Source organism: Eurytemora carolleeae, unplaced genomic scaffold, assembly GCF_000591075.1.
Source record: "Eurytemora carolleeae unplaced genomic scaffold, Eaff_2.0 scaffold272, whole genome shotgun sequence".
In the NCBI taxonomy this organism is placed as follows: domain Eukaryota; kingdom Metazoa; phylum Arthropoda; class Copepoda; order Calanoida; family Temoridae; genus Eurytemora; species Eurytemora carolleeae.
The window spans coordinates 186,622-208,515 of NW_019396689.1; the positions used below are offsets into that span (position 1 = coordinate 186,622).

General features: G+C 33.3%; 1 protein-coding gene and 1 long non-coding RNA gene across 3 annotated transcripts in view; one reads left to right on the top strand and one right to left on the bottom strand.

Annotated features, from left to right (window-relative positions):
* LOC111707414 (uncharacterized) overlaps nucleotides 1–21,495 on the top strand; it is a 24,112-nt gene extending 2,617 nt beyond the window's left edge. The window contains exons 2-20 of one of the 2 annotated variants that reach the window (XR_002766426.1): nucleotides 67–157; nucleotides 909–972; nucleotides 1,928–2,029; nucleotides 2,401–2,476; nucleotides 3,517–3,614; nucleotides 4,869–4,953; nucleotides 5,409–5,505; nucleotides 6,378–6,457; nucleotides 7,059–7,123; nucleotides 7,900–7,981; nucleotides 9,017–9,059; nucleotides 9,409–9,487; nucleotides 9,878–9,969; nucleotides 12,437–12,482; nucleotides 12,758–12,839; nucleotides 13,858–13,919; nucleotides 14,406–14,475; nucleotides 16,168–16,433; nucleotides 19,585–21,495. Coding sequence is in view for 1 of the 2 variants with exons in the window: in XM_023480518.1 (XP_023336286.1) it covers nucleotides 67–157; nucleotides 909–972; nucleotides 1,928–2,029; nucleotides 2,401–2,476; nucleotides 3,517–3,614; nucleotides 4,869–4,953; nucleotides 5,409–5,505; nucleotides 6,378–6,457; nucleotides 7,059–7,123; nucleotides 7,900–7,981; nucleotides 9,017–9,059; nucleotides 9,409–9,487; nucleotides 9,878–9,969; nucleotides 12,437–12,482; nucleotides 12,758–12,839; nucleotides 13,858–13,919; nucleotides 14,406–14,476 (1,315 nt within the window). In the remaining variant the exon portion in view is untranslated. Of the gene's footprint in view, nucleotides 1–66; nucleotides 158–908; nucleotides 973–1,927; nucleotides 2,030–2,400; nucleotides 2,477–3,516; nucleotides 3,615–4,868; nucleotides 4,954–5,408; nucleotides 5,506–6,377; nucleotides 6,458–7,058; nucleotides 7,124–7,899; nucleotides 7,982–9,016; nucleotides 9,060–9,408; nucleotides 9,488–9,877; nucleotides 9,970–12,436; nucleotides 12,483–12,757; nucleotides 12,840–13,857; nucleotides 13,920–14,405; nucleotides 15,228–16,167; nucleotides 16,434–19,584 lie in introns of those variants that run through there. The other variant, XM_023480518.1, reaches the window with a different exon arrangement.
* Nucleotides 10,872–11,896, bottom strand: LOC111707415 (uncharacterized). The gene is made up of 6 exons (XR_002766428.1): nucleotides 11,806–11,896; nucleotides 11,642–11,723; nucleotides 11,524–11,580; nucleotides 11,345–11,447; nucleotides 11,181–11,241; nucleotides 10,872–11,072 (listed from the first exon to the last, which is right to left on the bottom strand). It is a non-coding gene; the product is annotated as an uncharacterized LOC111707415 (long non-coding RNA).
* Nucleotides 21,496–21,894: the final 399 nt, after the last annotated feature.

Sequence of the window (21,894 nt, forward strand, 5' to 3'; positions counted from 1 at the left end):
AAGGCGGGGTGGGGGAGGGGGTAGGGCGTTTTTTATGTAAATAATTAAAAGATATGTAATGTTTAGATTATGCCGCCTTGTGATTCTGGATATTCTTCTCTCGTCGGTCAATCTTGTTCTAACATTTATCAACATAAACCAGTTCTTAAAATCAGAGGTAAACACCGGACCAATAAATATACTTTGCTTCTCTGTTAGTTTATTTGTTTGTATCTAATAAACGTCAAAACGGCTGAACCGATCAGGCCCATATTTTGTGTGGAACCTCATATGGAAAGGTTTATAAATTCTCAGAATAATAAAAATTTTCTTAATTTTGGGGAGGTAATATAAAACTTGACATTAAATTGAAAGTTTTAATCTTTTTTATAATTTTAATCCAAAATGTTTCCCTTCAATTTAGCAGGTAAAGTGCGTGGGAGGAATGTGGGGGGGGGGGTTATATACTCCTACTTCTCGCAAATGATAAAAATTATATCATTCAGAGATATTTTTTTTATTTTGCTTTAAAAAAAATACGTTTATAGCTCGAGCATTATTTTTATACAAATTCTGATAAATGGATTTTTATTGGAAACATATTTCTTGCTCACACAAAATATCAGTGCCGGATATTTATTATCAACCATAATTATTCAAACCTTCCTTGCACAAATGAATTATTTTCCAATTTCAGTGAAAACAAATCTACAAAATTTCATAAAGGGGTCTTATTGGTTAGAATTAATATACTAACAGAAAATTTTATTTAATTATTTTGATTTAGATTTATTTTTATAAAGTTTAATCATATGGCAGCGAGTTTATTCTATTGCTGAGGTTTTTTAGTTAAAAGCGTATCGTTACAACAGATTAAAAAATATTGCATAACAAAACTCGGCACTTTTTATATTTTTTTATTATTTTAGTCTACAAGGAGTATTGGCCTGTTCTCACTGTTTCTCCTCTGGTTGCCTGGTATTGTAGCTTCAGGTTAACCTAATCAAAATTATTTTTCAATTTAATTGTTCAGATTTAAAGGGAGTGTGGACAGTATTAATTAGTGTCCTTGAGTGTTAATTATCATCCCCCGTTGGAGTAATTAATGTCTTGAGTGTTAATTATCTTCCCTCCAATAGAGTTATTAGTGTCCTGAGTTGTTAATTATCATCCCTTCGGTGGAGTAATTAGTGTCCTGAGTGTTATTTATCATCCCTTGGTGGAGTAATTAATGTCCTGAGTGTTAATTACTGTCCCTCCGGTGGAGTCATTAGTGTCCTGAGTGTTAATTATCATCCCTCCAATGGAGATATTAGTGTCCCGGGAGTGTTATAATTACCTTTTCTCCGATGGAGTGTATTAGGGCCTTAGTGTTAATTACCATCCCTCCGGTGGAGTGATTAGTGCCCTGAATGTTAATTACCATCCCTCCGGTGGAGTGATTAGTGCCCTGAGTGTTAATTACCTCCCCTCTGGTGGAGTGATTAGTGCCCTGAGTGTTAATTACTATCCCTCCGGTGGAGTCATTAGTGCCCTGAGTGTTAATTACCATCCCTCCGGTGGAGTGATTAGTGCCCTGAGTGTTAATTACCATCCCTCAGGTGGAGTGATTAGTGCCCTGAGTGTTAATTACTATCCCTCCGGTGGAGTCATTAGTGTCCTGAGTGTTAATTATCATCCCTCCAATGGATTAATTAGTGTCCCGGGAGTGTTATAATTACCTTTTCTCCGATGAAGTGATTAGTGCCCTGAGTGTTAATTACCATCCCTCCGGTGGAGTAATTAATCCTTTCATATAAAAAGAATCACAACTTGATCCTTGACGTCTAAATTAAATGTTTTCCACTCAAATTTAATTCTTGAAATTACAAACCCGTGCATTATCTTCATGTATAACGAGTCGACTTGTATTTCTGGTTGAATCTGCGACAACTTCTTAATACTTCAGGTGGATTTGTTATCTTGTATTTCCGGGGTAAAAAAGCAATTTCCAAGCTTTTACCCTGGAAATTGGTCTCTTATCCCCTCACTCTTCTCATTTTCTTCCCAGGTTAGTTAAATATTTTGGGTTGGACATGAACTTATAATCTTTATAGTTTAATCCTATTCGTGTTGAACATTTACTAGTTCAAATCAACTGTCGATTTCATAAAAAATGTAAAATTATTGACGAAAGTTTGATAGTTTTAGTTTAATATTAATCTTTTTTATTCATTATTAATTTATTCATAAAAACTTTTAAATTATTAAATCAAAAAGTCTTAAAACACAGACCTGGGGTTTCATTCGGGATATTCTTTCCAAATCATGATTGATTGATTGATTGATTGATTGATTGATTGATTGATTGATTGATTGATTGTCTAACATAGAACAATTTTTCTTCATGCAAGAAAAGTAAAACAATGAAACTTGTCCTAGTGCTTCCTGTTGTGTTAACAGTTTACTCCTTGATAAGAAAAGACGATGAGCATTACCAAAGAGCCCGACTAGCAAGGTAGAAATAATCCCTTATTAATCCCATATTTTTTCTGTTTTTTTTAGTTTAGTCATTTTCCAAAATTTACAGAGTACTAATTTAATGAAAATGAGCCGCGTCAAAAACCGGTTTCAATTGAGCGCCGCCTTAAATCTTGAAACATTGCATAGAATTTTAAGTGAAACCAACCATATTTAAGCTGTGACCCAAATTCTTTAAATTCGGCCTCGGAATTCACATGTTTTTGTGTTATTTCGTTTTCATATTGATTTTGACTTGTTAATAAAACATACATTTTTTTCCGACTTTCGATTTATTTAATCCAAACTCAAAGTATACTGATTCTATTTCCATTCCCTTTTTTCTTATTTTATTATCCTTTACCCTCTAGTTGTTGAAAATAGGGTTTTAAAGTCAATATTAACACTCTGTTATCCAGTTTTTTGTATTGTCATTTTAAATTAGATTAATATTCCCCTATACCTTTATATGTATTTATATATATAAATATATATACCTGTATATATATTTATATAATTATATATATTTTTCTCTTATTTCCAATCCAAATTTTCTTCCTAACACCAATCAAAAAGTAAATCTTTTTTATTTTAATAATTTTTCTATATTTATTCTATCTAGGATTTTACTGATAGAAAAAATAGTCTAACTATTCCCTATTCCCTGAAATATTTAGATTTTCCTTCTACGCTCGATAAGATATTCTATCCAAAATTCTATTCCATTTTGGTCCAGTTTTCTCTTTCCTTCACAGTGATAACCAGAAACTCGAGAAAAAGAAGACGACTTTTAGACTCAAAGTATGACTTTAAATAGCCCAAAGAGCATGGGACACACGATTGTGAAATGTAAACAGACCAATTTCACATTTTTAGTGATTCCATAAGTTACTATTAAAACTAATTGTTTTGTAACAACATAAAGTAGATACACATCAGTATTTCTTTAAAGTCGTCTTTGTATTTAAGAGTTTTCTGGTTATCACTGTAGGTCCCTTATTAGTAGATTTCAAAATTATTTTTAGGATTTTTCTTTAGACTTGTCTCGTCCTTCCTCGATCATGGACCACAGTTTGTAGTTCGTGTTGTAGTTGTGGTTCTCAGCGGGCTTCCACACAGAGGAATTTATGATAAAGGTTAAGTAGAATCAATTCTTAATTTACTGAGATATAATTATACTAGCCTTAAATGGCGCTTTGCGCCCATCTTCTAAATTAATTGTGAACATGTTCTCTTTGTGTACATCGTAAAACAAAACAAAAATAATTCGCGGATTTTCACAAAAAATTTCGTGGATTTTCAAAATTTTCAAAGATTTAATGAAGATCGAATTTTGATGGAGACAAATATTTGAAATTTTGATCATTCATAAAACTTCCCTGTGGTCACGTGATGTCCCACAACAAATTTGGGCCCGATCGGTTCAGCCGTTTTGACGTTTATTGCATACAAACAAACAAACAGACAAACAGACAAACATACAGACAAGCCAAATTTACATATAGATATTTATGTATATACCTATATATGACTGATGTATATCTATGCGCCGCCTCCCCCCCGCGCCAAAAAAGATTTGTGGAGAGGATAGATATATGATTGATTTATAATATATTCTATGTGTATTTACGGGATAAAGTTTGAATGCAATATTACTCATTAATATATTTACGTGGAGAACAAAAGATTATTTGCAAGTAAATATACTATACTAGAGACTATAAATCAATTCATATTCATATACATATGCATAATAAATCTTCTTAAAATAAGTCTAGAACATGTTCTATTGTTTATTAAGATTGTTTATTGCTGGACACTGTGTTTCATGTTTGACATTCATCAGCAGCATATATTATTTTTATATATATATATATATATATATATAGATTATAAGATGGACTTTGTTTTTAGGATTTCTGAATTAAGGAAAAAAACATTTTTATCTATCTAAAGACAATTTAACAGTTTATGTTCAAATTTGCATTTCTACGTTTCGTAGAGCAAAGTAAGATTTGCAATGATGTAAAATATGTAATTTAAAAATCACATTTTCCCCGACCAAACATGTTCAGATTGTTTGTTCGACAACCATTAAGAGTTTTTGTTCTCGCTTAGTTTATTATTATTTATTAGCTTTGCCCGTAAAGAAAAAAAATTGAATTGAAAAAAAGTTGGTTAAAAAAGACAGGCTGGAATTTTTTAAGGGAACTCTTGAGTACCCCGGGGTAAATTTTTTTTTGTAATCGAATTTTTTTTCTTTCAAAGATAGAAATTAGTAGTTATCTTTATCCAGCTAATTTAATATCTGGATATTTAATTCTTTCAATAAATATTTATTTATGATCAATATTAAAGAATGTTTCTGAGATTTTTTTTTCTTGTTTCAGGGGATGTAGTTTTTATTATTTCAATGATCTCCAGCTTTCTTTCTCTTATTCTGTCAGCGCTGGTTTTTAATGAAAGGAAATCAAGGTAAATATCTTTATGGTGTTTGCTTAACTACATTCAAGTTTTATGTATTTTTTTGGAAAATGAGTTTATTGGAAAATTTACATTTGCCTTTAATTTTATAATTCTTTTGTACTCTGATTTATTTATTTATTTATAAAGTGTCTAGTATTTATACTTAATTTTTGTATATGTAAATATATTGGTATGTACTACAACATTTTTTAATTATGTACACTTGATATTTTACGTACTGCAATAAATTTTAGTCATGTACTTATGATATTTGTTTGTACTTCAATATATTTCAGTTATGTACTCTGGATATTTGTATGTACTGCAATATATTTCAGTTATGTACTCTGGATATTTGTATGTACTCCAATATATTTCAGTTATGTACTCTGGATATTTGTATGTACTCCAATATATTTCAGTTATGTACTCTGGATATTTGTATGTACTCCAATATATTTCAGTTATGTACTCTGGATATTTGTATGTACTCCAATGTTCTCTGCTATATTAGCTTCTCGTGCCTTCACTTTAGCAGTTTTCTTGAGACAAGTTCTTCAGGTTTGTTAAATTTTTTGGCCACTTTTGACCAATATTACTGACCTATGATTCTCCCAACAGAGGGACGTTAAGATACTCAACGTACTTGGGACAACAATTAAGTAAAATAACAACCCGCTCCGGGAAGTTTTCGTGAAAAAATTTGCGTATTTACTTCTTAAAAGAGAATAAAATTGTATGCAACTACTTTTTCAAGAAAATAAATATCCCAAAGGGTAATCCATTTTTCGGAATTTATTAACAAGCTAAATTTGAACTCGTGATTAATTCCAACTCAGGCATAAAATACTCAAAGCTAAGAATTAGCTTCGATCTGCAGTTTAAAATATAATTTTTACATTTTACAACGATGTGCATTTAGTTTTTTTAGTCACCGTTTACAATTTTCTTAAAGTAAAAGAAAACTTTAGAGAAAACAAGTTAAACTTTAAGAAAACTTTTAGTTTTCTGAAATCCTAATTAATAAAGATTTTCCTTCAAGCCTTTTTTAAAATGGGCTTACTTTGGTATGATTGATGTCTTTCTTTCCAATTTTTAATTAAGAAATTTGCTATGTATATAGGGTACAATGCAGATTTTAGAGATACAAATTATAACATCTCTAGCAATAAGTCAAGAGGATTATCATTTCACTGTTTCCTGGTCACTACTGTCAATGTTAAAAATTATTAAAGAAGGAGATAATTATCTATGGTTTAGGTACTGCCATGTTATTATTTTTAGCTGAAGCTCCCTAGTATCATCTCCCTGGTATCAAATCCATGGTATCATTTCCATGGTATCATTGTAGGTAAAAGCTCCCTGGTATCAACTCCATGTTATTATTTGTGAGTAGAAGCTCCCTTGTATCAACTCCATGGTATTATTTGTAGGTTGAAGCTCCCTGGTATCAACAAATGATTTGTATTCTAGTTGTAGTTCTCATGATATTATCGAATATAGGATTATTCAGGTTAGAGTCAACATTTTTATATTTTTTCAGATGTTTTAAATGACAAACTTCTGAAACATAGACTCCTCTGAAGAGACAAATTCTGAAAATCAGTGCTTAAGATCCTGATCCGTTGGATCCGCAACATTTGGCTACCTGAATCCATGTAGCAAAATATCAACCAAAACTGCAAACAAAAATATTTTGCTCTCAAAACCCATATTTGAAGGTGAACTGTTGAAAAAAGAGAGATTATCAAAATTTCCTTATCTCGGAATGGTTAATCAATTTTAAGCGTTAAAGAAAAATCTTAAAGAAATGTTCCTGACCTGGATCCGGATCCGGATTAAAACACCCAGGAATCCAAAATTAACTGGATCCTAAGCACTGCTGAAAAATACAAACTTCTGAATTAACTTTCCGACAATACTCATTGCTAGGCGCCTGTTGTTGCAGCCATTTTGTTGATATCCCGAGGCACTTTGACTTGGTGCATTTTATGCTTCCCATAAATGAAAGTGCCTTTAACATCTAGTACATATTTTAAAGAATTCTTGTGTTTGATTTTCACAATGTTGGTTCAGAATGAATTATTGTAATTTGATTTTGATTTTACTACTAGATGGTGTGGACAGGATTGGATTCGTAGTGTTGTCTTCAGTTTATCTTCTGTTCTTCTTCCAGCAGGTTAATCTCATCTTCCTTTAGTTTATCTAGTTTATCTTCTGTACTTCTTCCAACAGGTTAATCTCATCTTCCTTTAGTTTATCTAGTTTATTTCCTGTACTTCTTCCAGCAGGTTAATCTCATCTTTCTTCAGTTTATCTAGTTTATCTTCTGTACTTCCTCCAGCAGGTTAATCTAATCTTCCTTTAATTTATCTAGTTTATCTTCTGTACTTCTTCCAGCAGGTTAATCTCATCTTTCTTTAGTTTATCTAGTTTATCTTCTGTACTTCTTCCAGCAGGTTAATCTCATCTTCCTTTAATTTTATTGTTAATCTTCTGTAGTTCTTTCAGCAGGTTGATCTCATCTTCGTTTAATTTTATTGTTAATCTTCTGCTCTACCAGCAGAGTAATCTCATCTTCCTTTAGTTTATCTAGCTTATCTTGAATGATATAACAATATTGTAGGACATAAATATAATAATATTGTACGGTATAACAATATTTTAGGATATAATAATTTTGTAGGATAAAATAACATTGTAGGATATGATAATATTGTAGAATATGTAATATTGTAGGATATAATAATATTGTAGGATATTACAATATTGTAGGATATAAGAATATTGTAGGACATATTAATATTGTAGGATATGGTAGAATTGTAGAATATGATAATATTCTAGGATATGATAATATTGTAGGATATGATAATATTGTAGGATATAATAATATTGTAGGATATAATAATATTGTAGGATATAATAATATTGTAGGATATAATAATATTGTAGGATACAATAATGATCCTGAATATTACCAACTACCCAACCAGAACCTCCTGAGTAACAGATCCTTGGTAAAACCTTTACCCAGGTAGCTAGAACTAATGTTGTGTATCCTATTTTATCCTTTTAATTCTTTTTCAACCTTTTTCATTATTTTTTAACCTTTTTCATTCTTTTTTCTTCTTTTTTATACTTTTTCATCCTTTTTCATCCTTTTTCATCCTTTTTCATCCTTTTTCATCCGTTTTCATCCTTTTTCATCCTTTTTCATCCTTTTTCATCATTTTTCATCCTTTTTCATCCTTTTTCATCCTTTTTCATCCTTTTTCATCCTTTTTCATCCTTTTTCATCCTTTTTCATCCTTTTTCATCCTTTTTAATCCTTTTTAATCCTTTTTAATCCTTTTTAATCCTTTTTAATCCCTCTTCATCCTTTTTCATCCTTTTTCATCCTTTTTCAAACTTATTTTTCCTTTTTCATCCTTTTTACGCTAAGTTTTCAGCTCTGGATTCAAATTTTAACTCGATGATTTCGGCGAGTTAAATATTTACCCCAGGGTTAAAATTCAAGCTTAAATTAAGTCTGAAGTGGCAATTAAGCTGAAACTTTACATTTAAGACAAACTTTTTGTTCTTTAGTTTTAGACTTAGGTAGATATATGAATGGGAAGTAAACTTATAGAAATCCGCCCTGTTGGAATAGAATGTGTTAAATAGGTTTCATTTGTTTGAATTCCTGTCAAAGATGAGTAAAATCTCCTAAATGTATTTGATAAAAAAATATCTAGGTACAAGATGTTTAGATAAGTGCTTTTTGTAAAAGGTATTTTAAGAAAGTTTTTGTTATCAGGAATTATTCAGTTTTTTCAAGTTGACTTCAATTATTTTTTTTTTTGTTACTTTTATGCGTTTTGATAAAAGCTGTATTGTGTAAAAGTTTGCATTGAAAAAGTGGTAGTGTTTATAGATTGTGCTAATGATAAAAAATATAGTTATCAAACTAATCATAATAATCATAATAACCATGATCATAATCATGATAATCATGATACGCATGATATTCATGATATTCATGATATTCATGAAATTATTAATAGTCTCAATAGTCAGAATTTGTTTTAAGGTTAAGACGAGATGTAATTGAAACTGCGGAGCTTGGCAGCCAAGTAAGTAATTATAATTGATATTTTGCTTTTTTGTCCACATTTTGGACGCTATGTACTTTTCCAAAGGCTTCAGTATTTTTAATTACTTAAGATTTCTAAATGCAAATATTTTAACTAAAATTAATGGTAAATGAAAAAAATACTTTTAAGGTTTGTACCCGATCAAACATAATGTATATTTTGAAGTTTGATGGAATTTTTACCAATAAGGCTCACTCTAATTAACTTTAATAATTTATTTAAATTAAATTTTACAATATTTTTAAATATTAATATGATATCAGATGAAAATATTTAGAGATTTCTATATTTCTTGTTCTTCATTTTTTCATATGAAGTTTTGAATAAGGTTGTGACTACTGGACCGGAGGGAGAGGAGGGTGTAAATATAACTGAAAAAGAAGAGTTTTTAGAACCAATGAATTCAGGTCAATAATAGTGTAAAAAATAAAAACATAATTCAAGGGTTCATATGTTTCTTATGATCTTAAATAATTCAATTAAATCTAAAATTAGTCATTCAGATAATAACATACAAGTGTCAGATGCAATTCTATGCATTCGTAAAAAGGCGATATTTCATAATATTTTACTTGTATATGATGCAATTTAAATGAGGATTATTTGGCGGCCAGATGTCTCTTCTCTCGATGTTTCTGTGGTTCCACGTGGGAGAGATACCTAGCCGACAAAAAATCGTCGTTTTAAGTGCATGTATATTAATAGGATCCTCATAATTACTCATCTTATAGGCTGCTAGTAACTATACACAGAAAACACTATAATGAATATAAAATATATGTATATTCGTATTTTAGGAAAATATTTATTGAGTCATATACTTGTAAACACTGTACTGCTTGGAACCTGTTCATTATATGTTTACTTCAGTTCTAAACTTGACATAAAGGTAAATATTCAGATATTCATTTAATTCTGAATATCCAGGTACAGTGTTCAGTTTACACCCTTAGATGTGCTAGGGTTACCCACCAAGGATGAGACTGTAAAGTGTAAAGACGACCTGATACCAGGGATGTTTATTTTTATAAGTTACACTCCCCCTGGGGGGGGAGGGGACTATTGATTTTTGAAGATCTGGGGGGAAAAATGAAAAATTTGACATCAAATAGGGCAAGTTTTTTAAACCCCTTTTTCCTTCTTTTACCCAAAAATTTATTTATTTTCCCCTAAAAATATTTTTTCCTCCTTTTCAGCAAAAAAACTTTCGAAAATGTTAGGAGCTCCACGCAATCGTACCTTTTTTTGGGTGAAAAAAATGATATTTAATTATTTTTTCAAAAATTTAATGATTTGGCGAAGAAAGAAACATTTTGACCTCTGCAGGGTATCAAGAAACAGAAAGTATTAATTCTGTGAAGTCGTCTCTGAAGTCTGATCCTCTGAGGGTAACCCTGCATATATAGCATTTAATCTGAAGTTCTCTTTTTACTTTAATTCACACAACATGGACCTCCTGCAGCATTATCAGAATATATTCATTTTGTCCATTCTCATCATGAAACACAAGACAAATGCATTTTAAGAGTAGTGTTGTTGTGATTTCTAGCCAAAAGCTGGTTCGTTCGATGGAGTTTATACTCGTTTAGTTTATATTCGTGCTCCCACTTTACGAACGAGCACAATCAATGCACCCTGATTAGTTTATAATGGAATGCTATAAGCAAAGCTTCCTCTTAATCACTCGGATTAAAGACTCCTGTCAGTTTAGAATTTATTTGTAGACAGTAATCTAAAAACAGGTGAAAACTGAAATATAAAATAATTTATAAAAATATAAAATATATACAAACAAATACAAAAAATGCAATTTTTAGAGCGCGGCTTTTTAGATTTTCTGTGTTGGACTTTTTAGGACAATATAGTTTTTATGAAAGAATACAAAATTAAAACTTACATTACGTTGGGTATCCATTTACATGAGAGCACAGTAGTTCACAGTCTACAGTTCACAGTTCAATGCTTGCATACTCATCAATTGATCAATAATGTCTATACAAATTTTTGATTAACTGATTATAAAAATATTTATATAAATCGTTTACAAATATTTTTTAATTATTTCCTTTAACATTTTCAGAAACAATTTTATCTAATCACCTGTAGGACCATTTTAGTTTACATCGACCTACAGAAATTCTTAAACTCCACACCAAGAGTTCTAATTAAATAACATCGTTATTTATTTACTATTGAATTGATAGATTTCAATAACATTAATTTTCACAAATTGTCAGTGTTTTTTTTATGTGAAATTGATCTACCTTTTGGGACTTGAAGGCTTGACAAAGTCCAGGTTGAGCACAGCAGTTTACACTGTGCTAAAGGGTAGAATTCCAGCACTGCCTCAGCACTGGTTTCAGTTTTCTATAAAAGTAAACTTATAGAAAACCGTGGTGTGTTTTTGTATGCATAATTGGAGAATTCATTTTAGATTTAATACCTATTTAATCTTTGTCGAGAGAAACTTCGACCGTTCAACCTTTACACGCTGCTCAGTCTATAAAAATGCTTTGTTAGTTTTTGCATATTTTTTAGAAGAATGTTTTTTCTTCTCTTACCCAAAAGGGAGTTCTAGACTACTGCAGCGCTTATGTAAAAAGGTTGTCCAAGTTTCGGCAGAAACGCAGCCTCTACTTAGATCTATTAAAAAAGGGTTTGTATTAAAATCTTTTTAAATGCATTTTTTACAAATGTACAATTTTTACAGCTTATAAACTCATACCTATATATATTCCAGGTACGAAGATTGTGATAGGTTTATACATCCTAATCACATACTTGTAGTCCAACTACGCGCTTTAAACTTTCTCATTCCTTCTGAAAAAGATTTCAGAAATTAATATTTTCTTTAATGAAAGTTTTTTAAATATAGGATAAATATTGTTTAAATATTGGCTAAATATCTTTTAGATAAAATCCATATAAAATTCATGGTTCTGAATATAAAATGTTTATGATTTCAGACAGTAAACTCAAAAGTTTTACATTTAAGTTTTAAGAATGAATTTTCATTTAAATAGGTTTGAAGATTTTTTGAGTAAACATTTACTTTGACAATTAAACAAGATCAAATATAATCAGGTTGAATCTTGCTTATATATCTTCAATCTTCAGGTCTTGAATCATCTATAGGATCATCTGAAGGGTTTACCGAATCGTCTTCAACCTATACAGTAGAATTTACAGTTGTGACAAAAACCAGTCAACCCCATGTCCCCCTATAATACCCCACCGGGTGTTTGAGAGAGCTCATCTGATGGCGGTCTGGGTTTTTTTTTTTTGGGGGGGGGGGCTTTCAGATTTTTCTTCCGATACTCCTGATCTTGATTGTTCTTGACAATTTTTATTTTTAGGAGGATGATGCGTTAGTTCTTCCACAAGTGCTATGTGCTATACCAGGTTTATTATTAGATCTGATTTATAATTCCGATTTCTTTGCAATCCAAATATTTTAAAATATGAATTCTATTAGGAAAAAAAAACAATCTTAAGTTTGAAATATTAAAATAAGGTTTACATCATCGGGTTGTAAAGAAAATTAGAAAATTTTGTCACTCAATTCCTTTTTTAATCAATGCTTGTTTCTTCAGTGAAATAAATTAAAACACAGAAGTATAATTTGAAATAAAATTGATAAAAAATTTAGTTACACAATTTTTAAAATGTCATTTCAGGATTGTTATTTGCAATCGGGAGAAGTTTTCTACACTTTCATGAACTAACCCAGTACCAGGATAATGGAACATTGTCGGAGAGGTGAAAAAACTAAATCTGTAAAAATGAAAATCTTTCAGAATTTCTTTAGATCTCGTTAATTTCGGTTTCTATTGATCTCTTGAATTTGGTTGCTTGTGATCTCTTTAACTCCAGATCTCATTAATCTTGTTTTCTCCTGATCTCTTTAACTCCAGATCTCTTTAATCTTGTTTTCTCTTGATCTCTTTAACTTCAGATCTCATTAATCTTGTTTTCTCTTGATTTCTTTAACTCCAGATCTCATTAATCTTGTTTTCTCCCGATCTCTTCAACTACAGATCTCATTAATCTTGTTTTCTCCCGATCTCTTTAACTCCAGATCTCATTAATCTTGTTTTCTCCCGATCAATTTAACTCTAGATCTCATTAATCTGGTTTTCTCCCGATCTCTTCAACTACAGATCTCATTAATCTTGTTTTCTCCTGATCTCTTTAACTTCAGATCTCATTAATCTTGTTTTCTTCCGATCTCTTTAACTCCAGATCTCATTAATCTTGTTTTCTCCCGATCTCTTTAACTTCAGATCTCATTAATCTTGTTTTCTTCCGATCTCTTTAACTCCAGATCTCATTAATCTTGTTTTCTCCCGATCTCTTTAACGTCAGATCTCATTAATTTTGTTTTCTCCCGATCTCTTTAACTTCAGATCTCATTAATCTTGTTTTCTCCCGATCTCTTTTGCCCTGAGCCCAAAACTTAAGACAGGGTACCGTCATGAAACCCAGTTTCGCGAATGGGGTACGGCTATTTTGTAGATTTCGATATGTTTTTTAAGAATTATTATTTTATATGCAGTAAGTTTTATATTCTCTCTTTTTCTACTTCTTGATGTAAATCTACACAAATCTACAAACCCTAAAAAGGAAAGAAGTATTTTTCAACGATACTCATCTAAATTTCCCGCTTAGGTTTCTCTCTATCAGTACACTTTACAGCCTGACCCAGTCGTGTCGTCTGTGCAGTGTATGCAGATCAAATTTCAAGTTATTTATTTATTCAAATTTAAATTTTTTTCAGAGTTTCTGGTTCTTGTCAGAAGGGAACTAAACTTGCAATGGCAATTATTTTCACTGGTTTAGGTAGGTTGTATTAACAATCCAGACTGCAGGGGAATATATTTTGGTGAAAATCATTCCCCCCCTCTTCCTCCCTCTTCCTCCCTCTTTAAAATGCTTTTAGAACACTTTACATAAATTTTTATAAATTATCGAAGGTTTCAATGATAGATATTTTGATAAAAAGTGTCATACCATGAAGAGACAAAGTTCAAAAAATATAAATGTTCATCCGAATGTTGAGAGATTCTCTTTTTTCTTAAACCCATCAGTTGGTATTTTGTACACAATGGATAGATTAGTTTCCTTTTCCTTCAAACATTGTTCTAAACTCTTCAGGGGAATGGGTGGGATATGGGAAGGAGGGAGGGAGGAAATGGTCCAGTTTTTGAACAAAATAAATTAAGTCAAATCCCAAAAGATTTATCATTTCTCATTCAACATTTGATATTCCAATCATAATAATATTTGGATATTTTGTTGATAGATATTTATTTTTCTATTTTTCAGGATTTTGTTCCCTAATCCCTGCAATACTCTGGACATTGTTCTTTAAGTTTATCAGCTCTCTACTTGTCTAGTAATAATTTATCTATTTGATTTCAACAAAATTTCAAGAATTCTCTCACTCCTGGCTTGGGGTGGGGGATGAGAGTTGGTTAAGCTTATCAGGAAGAAAGGGATTTAATCAAAATGCAAGCCTTAATACCTTTTTTAAACTGTTTCAAAACATTTTAATTATATCCCCAAAATTTCCCTTAGATTCTATCAAATCATTAAATTAGATTGGATCACAATTTAATATTAAATGTTTTTAATGCTTTTGCGGAGGAAATCAAAATTACCTTATTTCAACAGTCAGTACTCCCCCTATGATATAAATATTTTTGTTTTGATGGATTACAAAAAAAAATAACGATAAGATTATTTAATCATCTGTCCTATCTATCAATGCATTATATACTCAGTCAAACTTGCTTTATGAGAGTTAAACTTTGGAAGTTAATCTTTTTTTAGTTATTTAATCACCTTTGATGAGCATTACCAATTGTTAAATATGTGATTTCTGTGAATAACTAAAGTTTAAGTTGAAATCACGTAAATTGTTTTTGAATAATTTTGGTCTTTTTTGGGTTTTTTGGCCACCTTCAAATGTCTAATACAGTATACATGATGGCCTTATAAACATTGAGATCTTCATTTAATGAATTGAAGAATTGGTATTGGAATACCTAATTAAAACAGACAAAGTATGATTTGAAATTTGAAAAATGAAGAGGGAAATCTGGATTTTGATAACAATAATATACGCAATAAAAACAAAGAAAATAACCAAATTTTGAATTCAACAGAACACTAAATCAAAAATTAGTAATGCAATCTTGAAAGTTTATAAGCTTTCCAAAATGTGGTCTACTGTTATATTTGAAAAGATACCCCCAAAAGGGGGGGTAACAATATTCTAGTAACCTTCAAGTCACACACCAATAATAGAACAAAGTAGTTGAACATTTATATTAAAAAGAAACAAAATGAAGGAATAAATAACTAAAGTCAAAAGACACAGATTTGGCACTCAGTGATAGGTTACTCCTTTGGCCGGATACTCCTTGGCTGGATACTCCTTTGGCTAGATACCTCCTTTGGCTAGATACTCCTTGGCTAGATACCTTTAACATGGTATCTCCTCAGGGCTGCGTATCTCCTCAGGCCAATTATCCCCTCAGGCAACATATCTCTTCTGGCACCATCTTTGTTCTGGTAACAAATCTCCTTCCGCATGTTGTTTTCCCACAGCTCCAATCCGTCCAAGCATTTTCTATTCCTTTGGACTGACTGCTTCTTACCACTGTGGGGAGTTGGAGAATGTCTTCATCCTCTCCTTGTGAGAGCTGGCGCACAACTGGCTTCTTTCTCTTTCCCTCTCTGTGTTCTGAACCCAGATCCAGCCAATTCTTAATCTTGTGGCCAGCTGGCTGGTCAACCCCTGTAGAGGGGCAACACTAGATAAGGCAGCTGGAGCAGGGGGAGGGGGGGCCAGGTTTGGGTTGATTTGTCCTGAAGAATTTTCCATGCTCTATACCCATCCTCAGCAGGGAGGGGGGTTGGGGATGGTTACATGCCCCCTTGGTTTAAAATCTGGTTGTATTTGGCAAACCAGACTTAAAACCACATAATACAATATGTTATTGATGTAAAACTTGAATCATACTAGAATATTGGCGAACCAAATCAAAATGCATTTACTTAAGCAATATGGATTAAATTATAGGCACAACAGATTCAAAGTGTTCGAGCATTTCTCCATGAAACCGTTTGTGGAGAAACACAGACTTGTGGTTGGTGATGTTCATTCACTGGAGTATGAAGATGCTAAGGATGGTTCAAAAGTGAAATTCGATAGGAAACTCTATGCAAGATCAGGAGGAGTCGGAAGTCTCATAAGTGACATAGGAGAATCGAAGACCAATCCAACAGATCAGATGAAAAAATAGAGGATCCCGACATCAAAAAGATCTGCACTTCCCAATTCACAAGGTCTGGGCACTCCTGGACACGACCAAGTATACTCTACATCTGGAATTACAGTTTTGAAAGTCTCCTCAATGATGGGGAAATTTTCAACAACTTTTCCTGGTAGTAAGCTCATCATAACCTTCTGGTGTGTGTCCTTTAACTGTATCTGCACACAGTCCCCAGTCTCAAGTGAAAACCAAACCACCTGCGCATCCGTTGATGATAAAACTTCATGCACATGTATGTCTTCACATGCTAAAGCCTGTCCAGAGAAACCACTCAGTGTAGTCAATATGGCCATTTTCCATAGCAGATGTATAGGCATTGGCAACAAGACCAAGACTCAGACTGCCATAACAACAGCTTTCTTTATCTCAGTTCCGTATTCATCAGATATTTTTTTCCATAGTGCTTTTATCTTTATTAAGCATTTGTGGGATTTCAGATCCTTGCTTCCTGCATGAGCCGCGGCTCCCACTACCGACGGCTATTTTGTCAATTGCTGAGAAAGTTATACAAACGTCCGTGTTCAATGAATCGATGTGTTTACACCAGATCCAATTGTCCCCAATCATTCCTTTGTCCCTAGCACAATAGCCTGTTGCGATTTCATATTCGTCTCCATTTGCATCACAGCTCATAGTGGTTTTATCCACAATCACAGTATGCTTTCTAATAGGTGGGCCCTCTTGCTTTGCAGGCTGGTTCATCCTGTTGTTGATTTTGTTAGTATTCGCATCTTTTAGTATAATATCAACAACCACTTGCGTGATTGTGTCGCAGTCAATGGTAATGTTTCCACTACCATAAACCGCCCCGTTAGTCTTGTGAAAAACCATCAAGCAAATCAAGTAGAGCAGCACACTTTTGGTTACTCCTCCCGATCTCGTTGTCGTGTATCTGTATTCTCCGTCCTTGGAAGCCCTAGCGCAGGCTCCCCAGCGTCCCTTCTCTCCCACCTTAGTGAAGGAACCACCTTCTTCATCACAGAGATCCTTGTCTCTAGTAAAAATGAAGAACTCTTCCATAGTTCAAAATGCGCTTGTTAGTGATCACAAACAATTCTTTTCAAATCGTATATAAGCCAATCAAAAAAGATTTTCCATTCTCCGAACCACCCTATGCCAGATCTACTTAGGGTTGGTAACTCACTCCTATGTTCTGCTCCAAAATTGACAGGGTAAAAAGAAAGCCAATCGTCTTCTTCATATAGCCCTGGAGGACACATTCTGAAGCCCTCAACTGTCTGATTTGTGATGAGAACTACATCGTCAGGTCGTATTCCTCATGATGTGAAAGCCGTGTCCAACTCAGATTCATGTTCCCTAAATCTGAGAAGTGGGTTTTTGCGCATGCTGTTTTTTATATCTCCAGTTATGCTCCCTGGCTTGTTAATACACTGATTCTTCTGGGCTGTGTGATGAATCGTGCTTCCCCAGAATATGTCTTCAGCTTGAGACACATAGCATATATTTCTGAGCCCAACCATCCCCGGGACCGGATATGCACTACTAAGGGAAAATATCTTACTTGCACACTTGTCCAAGTCTTTTTCATTCAGCCATTCAGACACTAAGTATCTAGGTTTCATCACCTTACCCATTGGAACTATATTGTTAGGAACGGCTGCACTGATGGCTTGTATCGTCCTCCTCACATCCCTCAAAAAACTGTATTGAATGAGGTAGTTTCTAATCTGGAGGGCATGTCATGCCTCAGCCTCTACATCCAAGAATTGACCAACACTATATACAGCCTTGGCAAAGATCTCAGATTGTGGTCTCACTGCGCACCACCTGCTTACTAGTTTGCTGCTCTTGAGGTTTCCATCTGAATCCCTTTCTCCGACTTCAAATTTCACCTCGATTGGTCTGTGACAACAAAAATCTATGTCTTTGAACTTTGTGATGATGTGTGATGGTTGTTGAGGATCAATGTCCTTCCTGACATATCCGGTATTTTCCCAATATCCGATTTCCTCGGATATGGATGTGATGTTTTTCTGTGTTCCTAAAACCACCTTGTCATCTCCAGAAATGTAGCAGTTGAGATCTTTGTCCTCTTCTTTTTTCCAGATTGCATCAGCGGCATGGTCCAATCTGTTTTCTTTTACCAGCTCTGGACATAGAGCTAGTGCTAGATGTGTGATGGTTTTATTTGTACTTGTGATGGTGTTTCCTACATAAGTGACTATAGTGCCACTCAGTCTTCTTTTTCTCTCTCTCAAAACACTTAGTTCAACTTGTGATCCTTTTGGTCTTTTCAACAATGTGATGTGGATACACAACAACAAGATCGGGAGGAGTAACCAAAAGTGTGCTGCTCTACTTGATTTGCTTGATGGTTTTTCACAAGACTAACGGGGCGGTTTATGGTAGTGGAAACATTACCATTGACTGCGACACAACCACGCAAGTGGTTGTTGATATTATACTAAAAGATGCGAATACTAACAAAATTTACAACAGGATGAACCAGGCTGCAAAGCAAGGGGGCCCACCTATTAGAAAGCATACTGTGATTGTGGATAAAACCACTATGAGCTGTGATGCAAATGGAGACGAATATGAAATCGCAACAGGCTATTGTGCTAGGGACAAAGGAAGGTTGGGGACAATTGGATCTGGTGTAAACACATTGATTCATTGAACACGGACGTTCGTATAACTTTCTCAGCAATTGACAAAATAGCAGTCGGTAGTGGGAGCCGCGGATCATGCAGGAAGCAAGGATCTGAAATCCCACAAATGCTTAATAAAGATAAAAGCACTATGGAAAAAATATCTGATGAATAATGAGATAAAGAAAGCTGTTGTTATGGCTGTCGGAGTCTTGGTCTTGTTGCCAATGCCTATACATCCGCTATGGAAAATGGCCATATTGACTACACTGAGTGGTTTCTCTGGACAGGCTTTAGCATGTGAAGACATACATGTGCATGAAGTTTTATCATCAACGGATGCGCAGGTGGTTTGGTTTTCACTTGAGACTGGGGACTGTGTGCAGATACAGATTAAGGACACACACCAGAAGGTTATGATGAGCTTAAGACCAGGAAAAGTTGTCGAAAATTTTCCCATCATTGAGGAGACTTTCAAAACTGTAATTCCAGATGTAGAGTATACTTGGTTGTGTCCAGGAGTGCCCAGACCTTGTGAATTGGGCAGTGCAGATCTTGTTGACGTTGGAGTAGAAGCCTATGGATGGGCTGATGGTTGTTTCCAGTTTGGACTGGGGACAGTTTGCACACGGATAAATTTTACCATCCCCAATGAAGATGACAATGTACTGTATTTCATAGATGTTAACACCTTTGGAATTGGAGGTGTCCTCAATATAGGAACTGATTTACGAACCGAAGTTGAGGTAGAACCAATAAAGACCCAAGAGGATTTTCTTGAAAGGAAAAGTGACTGGGAAATAGTTGGCATAACAGAAGGAACATTGATTGTAGCTAAATGCTACAAGTTTGAAGGAATGGGAAAGAACGGATGGATGACGGACCCTGCTGAAGAGGGGGGCAAAAGCTGCATACCTCAGCACATTCAGAATGAAGACTTGATGGAAGGTTCTCAGGAGTTCCCTCTTGAACATTCATTTCTCGGCCGCTGGAATGTGCAATGTGATTACTATCCTCTGGGAGAAAAGTACCAGGGTACAGCAGTGGTTTACTACAACGGATTCTGGAAGGTAGCTCACACAGGAATGCGAGCGAGCACCATGTTCAACAAAGGTTATAGGGCTAGAGACAATGAGAGAATATCTGAAAGTCAAAGATACATAACCTGGGGAGAGCACACTACAAATGGTAGAAAGTATGCAGTGAACAAAATTTCAGACAAGAATATTGAACAACTGGATGAAAGCCCTCTGTACGAGGGAGAGCTTCAGGTAAACGGAAGAAACCTTAGTATGGAGTTGCTCACAAAAGGGACCGCTACATGCAGAGTCTTCATGGAAAAGACCAACATCGTTCAGTTTGATGAGGACACTTGCGAGTATTCCAGTGGAACTCCGGCTGTACACAACTCTACACATGTGGTAGTCAGAACAAAGGGCCTTTGTAAGATACACTACCTTCTTTGTATCCTTAAATTGACCTAGATATTGAACATTTATAATGACCTGATTTATTATAAACTGGATTCTGGGAAAATTTCTTACTGTCTCTGTCAATTTTAAAGATGAAGAACTGGTAAATTACATTTTAGAAATAAGACCAGTAGTTTTTGGTGTTAAATGTTTAACTGTGATACTTCAAAATAATGTTAACAAATAATTCCGCATGGAACAAAGACGATATTAAAATCGTCATTTAATTCCTGTTATTTGGGACGCCCTGTGTTTATCTAAATAATATTTGGTAAAATAATGGTATCTTTGATTTCCAGTGTAACTGATTCACACAAATTTCACTATTCATGAGTTCTATATTAATGTTACAAGTACAAATGTGATAATTGATACAAAGATAGATGTTAACCATTAAACCAAGTTCAAATTTGTTCAAAACGCATGTTGCAAATATTTGAATTTCTATAGTAGAAAATATTTCATTATTATTAACAATTGCTCCGAATTTATCACAGATCAAATCTGGTTGGATTTATGTTCAAGAGACAATTGTTGAATATATGTACAAGCTTGGATTTAGGTACTATATTCAGATTACAGTTATTTACAGTGTTACCTATAAAGGATGATACGGCTGTACTCGAAACATATTCTCTCTGTTTACTTATATTCAAAATTCCCTGCGATTATGAATTTGTTTCTTTCTTGCCCTATCAATTAAAAAGCCATAAAAAGACTATATTTAAGGCAGAGGACTTGATTCGACTTTGTACACGATTCTGGTTCAATATTTATGTACACTGTTTCCAGAATTATTATAACCATTATTTGTTTATTTTGTGTTCAGTTGTTTCCTTATACCACAATGTGCAATGTACAGTATCAAATTATCATCATATTTATGTTAAAATGCTTATTCCTGTAGCAACAGTTTCAAATATTATGTAATGCCTAAAAATATAGAAAATATTGTTAAACAAGTTAATAAACAAATAAACTATCATGATGATTGGAGTTGTTGACGTTTGTTAAACCGTTGGGAAATTATTTGTAAACGCTTTAATAGGGACTGCTTTGTAATATAAGTTACTTGTTAAAGAGGTGGTGACTTGATTCACAACAGTACCCTTAAAACCACTATTTGCAGAGTACCACTCTGTCATTGAAGGGTTTAAAATCGTTGTGGCACGATTTTGTGACCATGGAATTAAAATGATTTTCATCATTACAAATAAACCATTACAAATATAATTATGAAAATTCTAACGCGAATTCCACTTAAATAAAATTTTAATTATATCTTTATCTGTAAATTTAAATAGTAAAATTGTTGTATACAAATCAAACAAAAATTACTTGGTAAAATTACATGATCTCTCGTGGAGCCCGCGCCCCACATTCTGAAATA